This window comes from Hippocampus comes, unplaced genomic scaffold, assembly GCF_001891065.2.
Source record: "Hippocampus comes isolate QL1 unplaced genomic scaffold, H_comes_QL1_v1.1 scaffold265, whole genome shotgun sequence".
Taxonomy (NCBI): Eukaryota; Metazoa; Chordata; class Actinopteri; order Syngnathiformes; family Syngnathidae; genus Hippocampus; species Hippocampus comes.
The window spans coordinates 26848-39404 of NW_017808116.1; the positions used below are offsets into that span (position 1 = coordinate 26848).

General features: G+C 46.9%; 1 protein-coding gene across 1 annotated transcript in view; it reads right to left on the reverse strand.

The window, feature by feature from the left end:
• LOC109508226 (rho GTPase-activating protein 7) overlaps window positions 1–4556 on the reverse strand; it is a 30947-nt gene extending 26391 nt beyond the window's left edge. The window contains exon 1 of the mRNA XM_019858103.1: window positions 4208–4556. Within this exon, the coding sequence (XP_019713662.1) occupies window positions 4208–4316 (109 nt within the window). The 5' untranslated portion in view covers window positions 4317–4556. The remainder of the gene's footprint in view (window positions 1–4207) is intronic.
• Between the last annotated feature and the right edge of the window lie 8001 nt (window positions 4557–12557).

Consider the following 12557-nt stretch of genomic DNA (forward strand, 5'->3'; position numbering starts at 1 on the left):
GCTTTGTTGGACGGGGTGGGGGGGGGGGGGGGGGGGGCGAGTCATGAAACGTTTGAGCGAGCTCGTACGTCTGCCATTGAGCCAACTAACTGCAAATGGAAAACGTGTTAACTGCAAATTGAATGTCGCCTAACAGGTGTCCAGTGTGGGGGTGCGCGTCGCCTTCCTCTCGGGGTGGGGGTAAACATACGGATGCCCACGGGAGAAACATCTTTCTTCCTCATTTTGAGACCACGAAAAGTCGTTTCCGTATGTGTGTGTGTGTGTGTGTGTGTGTGTGTGTGTGTGTGTGTGTGTGTGTGTGTGTGTGTGTGTGTGTGTGTGTGTGTGTGTGTGTGACAGATGCGGAGACTGTCGCCCGTTTATTTTTTTTTTGTTGTAGGTCCTCTCTTTTGTCCAAAATCTCAAATCCCTGCTGGGCTCACACAATCAAACGCACAGACTGCGCGATGCGCGAGGAAGAACACAAGCCAATAAAACAAGATCAGATCATTAGCGAGCAGACAATCACAAACGCGCGAGCCGGCTGGACATCTCGGACTCTTATTAAGGCTGTCACCAAATGAGCAAGGTTGGATTTCACGCCAAGAGAAGAACAAATTAGCTGGGAAAGGAGGCGGGCCTTTATTGCGGAGACTCCGTTTGCCGTCCTCTTTTATCCAATCTAATTAGATATGTCTGAAAACAAAAAAAAATGTAGCGGTAGTTCTAGCTCAAGATAAAAAGGACGCTCCACGTCAAACGCCGACGCGAGCAAAATCTTGCGGCTATAACCGTACCCGACCCCAACGCTGCACCTTGACCCAAAGCCCAGAGCGCACCCAAAGCCGCGAACTCTGAACGATAATCGACGAAACGGACTCGAGTGGGCCTTAATTGGCAAAGAACGAAAGCAAGGAAGGTTTCTGAAAATGTAAATCACTCAAACAGGCCCTGTTTTGTAACGCCCTCTTACAGGAACTGGAAATCGGAATCCCGTATATTTCTATTCCATATGGTTCATTTCTGATGTCACAGCGGGCCGGGATCTCGCCGCCATTTCACATCTGGAAAGGTTTTTTTTTTTTTTGGTTAACGTTGAATAACAAAAGAAGAGCGGGAACCTGCATTGTCTCCCCCGATGGAACGGAGACGGCATACCGATGAGCGGTCGAGTGAAGCAGCGGGAAAGAAGAAGAATCACGGATGACGTTGAATGATCTGAGGTGGGAGAAGAGGAGGAAGTCACGTGACGGGGGCGCTCGGAAGGGAATAGAGGCGGCCGCGATGACATCTGCTGAGTGTATTGAAACAAAAGCAATTGGTTTTTTTCCCCCCCCCCAGGTCGAAAAGCTCCGTTTCTGCTGCGGGCTGGGCGGAAATCAAAAGCGGACGTCGCATCGATTCCTCCGAGTACCTTTAGCTCAGAGCACCCGTGTGTCTGTTACGTCGCCGAGTGACTTCATTACGTAAGGATGTGAAAAGGTGTTGCGTCATCACCGGGGAGCGTTTCCTCTGACAGGAAATAACCTTTTGAAAAAGGCATTTTTTTTTTTTGGGTTGTTTTTTTTTTTATTTTTATTTTTTTTTTTTGCGATGCGGCGCAATTACCACCCTGCTTGGTGATTATCGTTGCGTTGTTTTATGTTTATGGCCTGGTTGCTTTTCAGAGAAATATTAGGGACGGAACTCTTGTCGTAAAAAGCAAACGACCCACTCGCTGTATTTGGACTCGGGAGAGAGAGAGGGGGGGGGGGGGGGGAAAGTCAAGTCAAAAATAATTTTCTTCAACCAGCGAGGCGGGCAATTCTATTCTTCCTAATCACAAACCAAAAGTTTTCAGCCCGCGTTGCCTTCAGCACTACATCACCAAACACAAGCGGGAAATGTTTTAATTCCCTGCAGAGGAACATTAAAAAGGCCCAACTATCAGATTTCCTCACTGGCTCGTCCGGCCGAGACTCGCGATTGCTGCGGGTCGAGGTTAATTTACGGGCATTCGAGGCTGCCCGGCGCAAAACCGACATTGCTGCTGCCACGCTCGGTGAGGGGCGGGCTGATAAAACCGGATTGAATACGTCCTGCCGTATTACGACAGAAGAGCGTTCACAAGAAAAAAAATAAATATATAATAGTCATACCATGGCACTCCGGACTCTAACGTCGCCGCTTCTGCGGAGATTTGCAGGCCGACAAGACATCATTTCAGATTCTTGGTTGGCGTCGGGGCTTCTGGAAAGCGTCACAACGGCCGACGGACCGAGCGCAGGCGTAAAGGGAGACGTTTACAGAAGGCGCCTGCACAAAGACGTTTGTTTGCCGCGGCGCTTCGGGTCAGAGACCTTATTTGGCCCGGGAGTTATCGAGGCGTAAATATTGAGACGTGGGGATGATGAAGACGAGGGAACGGGACGGGGCGAGCGAGCGCAGATTCCCAATAAATCGGTTTTGCAAGCCAAGAACACTAATGAGGTCAACGTTGACTGTCTGTCTTTCAATCATTACCCCCCCCCCTCAAAAAAATGCAGTAGGAGGTTCTGTATTAATTCCAAGACACAAAAGGAAACCGTGACAAAACAAAGCAACTCCAGCCAACTTAATCTGTGTGCTGTTTCTGTCGATATGATCGGCAATCGATATTGACAGGCCATCAGCCTTGCGGAAGTGACATTCTGCTCTGCCGACGACTTTCTACTTCCTCGACCGTCTGTAATATTCACGCTAGAACAGCTGCCGAGGCTCCAAGCTCAAGCGCGACTAAATCAAGCAACTCGATTCCCGTCGCCGAATACGAGCGCGCCAACGCAGGCGACGATCCGATCAACGCACGCGAATTGCAATCGTTCGCGGCAACTTGGCAAGCCTGGTGTCAAACGTTGCCCTCGACGGAGCTCGATGGAGCTCTGCGTCACCAGCCCGCCGCCTTCATCTTTGCGAGGTAAAACTGGGCCAAAGGAGGAAACCGCAAAAATGGCTCTTTGACGAAGGGATTCGATCATTATTTTGGGGACCCACAAGTCGGGGTTCTTTCTCGGATGACGTGATCGTCGTGAAGCGGCAAATTACATAACACGCCTCTGCCAATCGGCCCGCCACTCTGACATCATGTGTTGACTTTCCAGCGAGCACAGCTGGATCTCGTGTCAACATTCTCAGGGAACCAAAAAAAAAAAATAAAAATCCCAAACCAGCTTCGGGTCAAAGCAGCTTTGAGCTTCACTGCCGCACAATTCGGAGCCCCCTCGATTCCAACGTCACCTTTACACCCGAGACCCCTGCCTGCCTTGAGGAGGTCCCATCAGAGCATAGGGGGCGGGGTCACATTGACGTTTAGCAGCCGGCCCCCCAAAACAGGTCCGCCGTACCAAAAATGTATGAAATAATGAAAGACTCATTTTCCTCACACACGATGCAAAAAAAACAAAACAAAACCCCCCCACTGATTTATGCCAGCCCCCACGCACGACTTTCACCAGCGTCAGAAATACCAAATGCAGCGTCAAATCAGTCGTGAAACGGCCAATCAGTGGTCGCTCGCAACTCTTTTGTGGATGCGGGGGCCGGAGAGCGCAGCCACACAATACACTTTGATGACTGCTTTTTGTTTTTTCCACTGGGCCACCGACGATTTGAGTAGGCTGCTTACTAGAAAATTCCAGATCTTACTCTTACTTCTCTTAATTTCTCCTCCAACTGCAATTTCACATCTCGTTAACACGTCATTAAAAAAAAAAAAAAAAAAAAAAAATTAACAACCCAAATAAAATTTTAGCTACTGAGCAGTTACGGTGCAGTAGATCAAAAGAACTGTTCCCCCCCCCCCCCCTTGGTCAAACCACACGTTCACCCGGAATTGCATTTAAATGTTTGAGAATTAATTTGCATGTCCTTGGCAAACAAATAAAAGATGGATTTATTCCAACAAGACATTCAAACAGGATGCATAGATTTTCTAACTGATCTCGTAAACTTCACAAATACCTTGAGGGTATTGTCACGAAAGCGCGTCACAAAAAATGTTCGGGAGACAGCTGGGAACGGTTTTAAATATGGAAAATGGAAAACGGTTTACCGCAGTTTTAAATTTCACATTTTACACATCACTTCAAAATGTTGGGCAAAGGGCTGACAGTTTTTTTTTTTTTTTTTGAGGGGCCGGGGGGGGGCGATATCCTTTTTAAGGCTTTTTAAAAAAAACTGGACAGTGGCCGTTGCCATCGCGACTCACCCCACAGCCGCCTCTCCCTCACACTCCTCCAGAAGACGTCCCAAGCCCTGTTGGTGGAAACTTTGACATGCTCGCTGAAAGACCTCCGCAGCGGCGTTTTCACCGCCATACTGGAATTAATCAATTAAATAGTCCCGGCGGAAAAAGTGCAGCGGTGAGTATCGGGAGCCATGTGGGCAGCGTTTGCTATGTCACGACTCATGCTGAGGCTGACTTGGACTGAGCTCGAGGAGGAGGAGCGAGGGGGGCCTGACACTTGATGCAAAAAGTCTGCATGTAATTTGTGAAACACCCCCCGGTACTCCATGGCCCCCTTAGGCCCTCTCCACCTAAAAGGTGTTTAGAAAAAATATGCGCAAAATGTTACCGATATTTGGGTTGGGGAATAGTTGCCTCGAACGTTCATTCAATTTTGAGTTTTAGGCCTCAGCTCAGCAAAGGAGAAAGTGAGTTGGTGCATTTTGCTTTTGACTTTTTTGGGACGAAACCCTCCTGCAGTTACTTCTTGTGGCAATCAAAACAGGTACTGTATTGTACTGTATTTCATTGGCAGTGAAAAAACCCCACATTTTTTGTACACATTGTCTGTGCTTTTTGACTTTTACTCAAATACATGAGTTTGATCAGAAAATGTACTTTTACTAGAGTACCAGAGTACTCTACTGCTACGTAAGCAAAGAGAGCGAGTACTTTTGCCAACTCTTCTTTGGTCATCTCAAGAGTTTCCCTGCGGAAGATCTGCCAATGCAATATGAATCATGCATAATGCATATGGGTAGCGCTCTTTTTACATTTTTGCAGAGGTGCAAATCTAGAGGCCGCTCACAAAGCCAGCCACATTTTTTTTTTTTTTTTACAATTTGAAAATGAAGGAAAGAATCTGAATTGATTTTTGCCTTTGCAATGAAGAGCGCACAAATGGCCGCATCATCGTTTCCATCACTCTGCTACACTTAAGGAAAAGGGAAAAAAAAAGCACCTCACAGATACTTAAAAGATGCTATTATTCCTCAAGGATGATCCCATTAGTGAGCACAATTTTAAGCTTACCTCATGTCCTTTTGCATTTGTGAGTCAGCTTTATTCCCCATCTTGGTCATGCACCTTTAAGCACCACACACACACAAAAAATGAGAGTCTCAATGCAAAAAAAAAAACCCCTCAACTTATAAGTCATTCCAGGACAATCTAAGCACCAACTTGTTTGGAAAAACGGACCATTTATTTACGATTCTTTGGTGATATTTTGGGGAAGAAAAACAAGCAATAGGCCATCACATGCTTTTGATTTGTCCAGCTCGACCATTCACAGTATACTTTTATAGGTGGCATTTTATTTGTCCTGTGGTGTGCTTGGCTCAACCCTGTTGCAGATGCTTAGGCACCACAAAAACACGTATTTAGTAACACTGCAAAACGCATTCTTTTTTACACCGACTGAGTAGCATCGAGCTAATACTGTAGCCTCGTAAACCTTTGCAAAAGTCACGTCGTGGGACGTGACTATACATTGCCCTCGTGGCGTCAAAATTATCCTACAAGGGTCTTACCTTTGGTTGTTGGTGATCCATGCTTACTGCTTTGCTGACGTCGATATAGATTAAAAAAAAAAAAAAAAAACCCTATTTCACTCCCTAATGGTTCACGTTAGCTACCGGTTTTGCTAGCCACAGGTGTTAGCCACTCGCTGCTAATTGCGAGCTTTTTCTTCGCCTTTGATTGAATAATAACAATAATAATAATCGATACTTCGGTAATTGTAAATAATTATAAATTATATTTAAATACAAGTTCTATAGCAACATATGCAGGCAGGGCATCGGCAGAATAGTCCCATTAAGCAATTGTAGTTGCGTCACAATGTATGGTAGTTCAAGTTTGACTTTCACCGCATTGAAGTCACTGCTAGCGCTTTCCAGGCGCTTCTTACTTTGTTCCTACCACGAGAGGAAAAACGTATGACAGAAAAGTTTATCCCATTTACTCGCGATATGACGCGACCGCCGTGTTGACTTGTAACTCTTGTTCCACTTAGACCCGTGCAAACAAAAGGAGGCTCAGATTCGAGCTATTCGAGCGTGTCTTCCCACAAAAGACGAGCGAAGACAGTAGGTGGAGAAGTTCGGGCGGCTCTGACAGTGAACTCAACTTGAACCCGTTCATCCACTGAGCTGCAGCATCGGCATCAAAAAGAGGATTTTTTTTTCTGACTCTCCAAAATTAGAAGCCTCAAAGCAAAAGTCACTGCTTGTTTTCGGTATTATTAATATCATTATTGTGGTTATTATGATTAATATTATTCCCACAGCTTTTATAGTCCACTTTCTCCAAACCCTGATGAAACATTCAGCGTCATGAATGTCTTCACTGCCTTTTGACAGGAAGTAGCTTCCCCCCTGCTCTCTTCCGGTGAAGGCAGACTGATGGAAGTCAGCGGATTTGTTTATCCTTCAAACGAGAGCTCAATTAGTTACATCCCTAGGAGTTTTTTTTTCACCCCCCGTTTTACCAGAGCAAAGCATGTAATTAAATTGCACTCGACGGCACGCAACACGCCGCCTTGGCCTCAAATCCTCTTCGCTGCATGCGAGGATGGATAAAACAGCGAGCGGAGAAACCAAGTTAATTCCGAACACGCCTACGGCATATTTGCATCGAGTGTGGCTAATGCATAGGATGCACGGGATTGCAATCTCAACGACGAGGCTTATGTAGAACTAAATGATCGTGACGTGTACTGCACCCCGCATTGATCAAGAGTAACACTTAAACATTCTTATACTGGAAAAACAAACACTACTGGTATTTTTATAGTCACACATTAGTTGCCATTACTACCATTTATGGGCTCCATTTCTTCTTCTGTCTTTTGATGGTCGCCAAATACTTTTGGTACATTACTGCCACTCTCTGGCCACTGGCGGCAATGCATTTTTTTTTTTTTTTTTTTTGCCAACCGCCAAAAGGAATTCCACAAAATTAGGGAACAGGGATTTTGGGTGACAGTCCGAACTCTAATTTTAATGTTTGAAAAATGTGCGCTTTGTAGTCCGAAAAATATGGTGTCTGTCTGTCTATCGACAGTCTTTCTTTTTAAGTTTTCTCGTCACTTTGGGACTTGTATTTCTCAAATCATCCTCGACGTTTGCACGTGCCTTTCCACACGTCGACATTGTAGCCTGACATTATTAGAACATCCGCAGCTCTGCTTACCTTTCGGCTTCGGCGGTGGTTACGATGTCAATAAGCTTCACTACTCGAAAACAGTGGTGTGCAAGTGTCGAACAGCTCGCTCGGAGACACATTTGCCAAGATAGACCGCTCGCTGCAGTCAGAGCAGCAGATCCTCACCCGCAATCACACTCGCTAATGATTTTCCTGCTTGTTTGATTTCACACTCGATGCGTGGGCAGACGCTCCAGTCGTGCAACTATTTGTATACAAGACATTAAAAAGTCAATTTCCCTTCATATGACCCCTTTCAAAGCGGTTCCAACGCCTGCAATACTTTGCGCTGTTTTGGTGCGCACGCACACTTTTCAAGGACAGCCGACGAAACTCGCTTGCAGCAGCAAAGCAGCTGACAGCTCTTGGTGAGATGCCATTTCGGCGGGGGGTGCGAAAGGGCCGACGGGTGGTGTGCGAGCCGATGGGTCGGAGTGATGTCACCGCGTCTACCTTTCATACCTCCCTCACACTATGTCAAGTCAAATCGGCTGTACGCGTCAGTGGAGGGGAAACGGGAGCACGCAGCAAAGCGTGCAATGGTCAGAGCAAAAGAAAAAGCCGTCCGACACTCATCTTCGGTCTCCTTGCAGAGGAAAACGGTTCATCCCAAACGTTACGGTTCAGTAAGTCATTCGCGAAGCAACCGGTTATGTTTGTCATTTATTTTTTTTTGCGATGCTGCCACAGAAGGGTGCCAGAGACGGCAAAGGAGAAAAATGTGTACACGGAATAAAAAGTCCATGAAAAACACATGAAACCTTGTGGATTTAAAACAATCACATACGTTATCCTAACCCTTTAAGCCAGCTAATTTAATGCTAACGCTAAAGCGCATCTAAGTCGCAGTAACTTCAAACAATGGACTGAACGCAACATTGCAGCAACGCACGTCAATTCATGATATAATAGAACTCAAAAGTCATACGGTATATTATTGATCCTCTGCGTAGAACGACTAACATTAGTGCCGCACCAATGAGATGAGAGAGGAGTGAAGATGTCTCAATGAACGCTGTCTGTCCGTCGTTTGCTGCCCCCAAGTGCCATTAATTTAAATTGAAATCTACTTCATTCTGTCATGACTGTGACTTTTTATTAAGTACAATATTATGGAGTGCTCGGGTCCGTCAGAGAAGTACACAGAACGATTTTGGGTGTTTGTTTTGTGGGGCGGGGGGGACTGTAACCGACTAATGGCATTTCTAAGACACCGCTGTAAAAAAAGAAGGCCTGGTGTCTGAATACTGTTGTCCACGTGGGGGTTACCGACGACCGCCGCATCACAACACCCCCTCACCGCTCCCCTCCCTTGTTTTTGCCGCATGACCTCAGGACAGCAGTCCGAGCGAGAGAGAAAACGACTGCGAGGGGACCCCGCCGAGACCATCAGGAAACAGAACGAGTCTCGAGATGGCCGTTGCTGGCTCCTTAAAAAACCCGACTCCCATCCATCCATCCACGGGTGTAAACATCCCCTGCCCGCCGCATCACGTTTTATTTATGACGCCTTCGCCCGGTGCCCCCTTCTGTTCAAACCGCAACTCCCCCCTTATTCCTCCGGCCCTCATCCATATATGAGCCGCCGCCGCCGCCGCGTGGTCCTGACGGGTAAACTCCCCGGACGCCCGTTTGGCTCCTTCGGCGGCCGTTAATCCCACGCCTTGCCCGTGAAAGAGAAAGACTCGGCATGGAAGCTATTAGGGAGGGAAGGAAAAGTGCACGAAACACAAGGAAGAAAGAAGTAGTGCCGGGACACTTGGCGTGTCGACATCCAGAATGAATTTGTGAATGGCGTCTGAGCAACCGCAGCTGTGCCGACTCTCAGCCGAAGTTTGCGTTGGAGGGAATCATCGCGGCCCCGAGTACGCAAACAAAAGAGACAAAGAGACCTCGGAAAGGAGAAGAAAATAAAATCATAAACGCACTCGGAGGAGGCAACAGCCCGCGGGCGTTGGCAGATGGCGTAAAAGTCGATGGAGGCCGCATCCCAAAAAAACAAACAAACAAAAAAACCCTCACACACCTTCTCATTGTCTTTGATGTCCCTTCTAAGGAACTCGGGGTGACAAACTGCAGCGACGACACGTTTTTCTTTCCATCTGAGGAGTAACGGAAGACCATCTCATCCGTTTATCCTGAAGGTTTGCAGGTGACCAAAGCATGATCCACACAATATTTGGCGAGAGAAGTGGGGTATTAAAGATGGCTTTTGGTGAGAGGAATAGGTTACCCTGATGGGTTTTTTTTTTGGTGGGGTGAGAGAAGCGGGGTAGGCCATCCATTTTTTAGCAGCCTCAGGGTTGCTGTTAACTGATGTCCAGTCCAGCCAATATGTGGCGAGAAAAGCAGCGTGTCGCAGGACACAGCAGCCAGTCGCAGGGTGCAAAATATTGGGGGCGGAGCTTGGAAGTTAACATTTCACTCCGAAAGGTTGACTTTTGATTGACACAATCAGGGAGGCGCGCTTGTGCAGCCGGCGGCGTCTTCATTAGCTGGCGGCGGCGGCGGCGGCGGCGGCGGCGGCGTGGCGCCTTTCAATGACTCGTAATGAGCCGACGCTCGTCTCGCTGCTTCTCGCTTACACACGCTTCCTTCTCGACGCCACACTTTTAACGCGTTACCGATGGGGGGGGGGGGGCTGTTTGTGCGCTTTGACGCCTGCCATCCACTTTGTATTCGTCAATAGCGATTTGTAAGATGACGAGAAAAAACGATTTTGCAATTTTTGTTGCCAACCAACACGTTCTCATTTTACAAAATAAAAGCCTGTAACCCTCATCCGGTTCAGTGTACTGTAGAACCAAACATAAAACAAAGGCTTTGTGTGTTTAACCGAAACTCGTAACTGAGCAAAGTCTGCTAGCTTAATGCTAACGCACAATGCGAAACACAACAGACAGACAAAGCAAACGAACATCCCTCTTGTGGCATTCATTAACGGCGACGAGAACACAAACAGCAAGAACACGCGCAGATAAGTCAAGGTGACAATCATGACAGGCATATATTCTTTATCCCTGACCAGAAACAACAAATACTGCCGCAGCGGTCACTTATTTCCAGTCTGACTGTCGTCTTTGTGCAAAAATATGATTTCACTTGGATAATAGTTTAATAGCTTTTTTTTTTCCCCTCATGACACTCCAAGTCCATTCTTCTCCGTCCTTAAATCGTGAGCGTGACAGAAAATAATTTGGAGCTGGCGTGCAGGCGGGGGAAGCCGAGGAAGGACGAGCTCAACGCCGCTTCATAAGCCCGGCGGAAATTGCTCTTCCTGTTGCGTGCTCGCCCGCTGGCCGAATTTAAGAGCAACATTTCGTCAATTAGTCTGCGCCTGATTATCCGGCCAACGTCGGTGAGTTCGCGGCAGCTGCGTATTACTCAGATCTTATCGTACCGCAACGCGCATCGTTCTCCTCTCGAGCCACCGAACCGCCAGCACAAGACAAGGTGCAAAAAAAAAAAAAAAAAAAAAAAGGCGAAGCGAACGCCCTCGTGAACTGCATTCCCTGCATCTGCAGGTACAATGTTGCCCCTCTTGCAAGATTTTGGAAAACACAGTCAACTTTCGGTGTTGATCTCAAGCAAAAGTCAGCAAGGGTTGACGCTCAAAGTTGTTTTTGCGGATCTCCGCGCCTCATTAGCTTCCTTCCCGTTTAGGCCCATGAGGTGTTGTCGAGCTCGTCGATTTTTCCCTCTTTTGAGCTGCCGAACCTTTTTGATGGGTGTGGGGGGAGGTGGGGGTGAGGGCGACAAGATTCGCTGAAGCACAAGTTTCAAGAAGCAGGCGTGTGATTTGCTTGCTAATTGTGAGCGACTCTGCTACGGGGAAAAAAAAAATAACAGATTGGGATTGACTTCAGGGGGAGGAATAACTTTCACGCACTCGCAGTTTTTGAACACTTACTTCAAGAGGTCATGGGGGTCAATCGACCATATCAGCTCGAAGCATTACGCCAGTAAAGGTGCAAAGGTGTCGAGTCGGGCTCGCGTTTGCGGCACGGCCATGAGATCGTGCCGACACGTTTTTATTGTTTTATTTATTTTTTAGCATTTGTTTGAAGGACAATCCGGAGGACAATTTTAGAAAAGTTACGTCAGTTCGGAGGTGAGCTTTTGTCGAATTGCGACCGCGCTCGCCGCACGGCGGCGAGACCCACAATGTTTTGTAAAGAAATAAAGACAAGAGTCCAAAATAATAAGTGCGAGCACTCTGAACAATGCCTTTTATTTTTGGGCACCATTAAAAAAAACAAAACAAAAAAAAAAAACAATGTTTGACAAGTTCAGGACCAAAGAAAACAAGCTGATTTCATTTCAAGCGTCGTTTCCCCTCGTCTTTGTTTGTATTTGGGCAGAAAAACGAAAACAAAAGGTCAAAAGTCAAAGTAGCACACATTTAACACTCGGCACACTTAAGGTAAGAATGCAAAGACCTTAGACCACGTGTGCGCACACAAACACACACATGAAGACATGCACACGCACGATCGCGAAAACGATTCAACTCAAAAGGCGTCACACAATCGGATTGTACATTTGATCACAAAAAAAAAAAAGCTTTGAAATTAAAAAAAAGCACATTCCCTCAAATCGTGGCCGATTATTTACTCAACCGGAGAGGTGATTCTTGGAAAGAAGCTTTTCAACTCACTCACTCCACTTTTTTGTTGAAAGCAATCGTCGGCATCTGATGACGACGGACGGCCTGCGTTGATTTGAACAACACAAGTCGGCGCGAGGTCGTCGTTTGAGGAAACTTGCTCAACATGAGGTGCGCATTTTTAAATTTTGCGGACATGATGAATCGGTCTTTGCATTCACATGGGAGAAAAAGGCGGGAAAATGGAGGCCGTGTTTTGTTGGCGATGACGACGACGATGATGATGATGACGATGTGCTTCTTTTTGCCACGAGTGTAAGGCACAGGCGCACTTCCTCCTCAAACAAAATGTGCAAGAAACAAGAAGGGGGTGACTGACCGCAGCTGTCGACCACATCGCAGTCCAAACAATCTCCACAAAACGAGCCCTCGGGAGCCGGGATGGTGGCACAAAGAAAAAAAAAAAAAATTGGGGACATTTTGGCACAAGAGATGTTGATTTCACAGTCAAGTCATGAC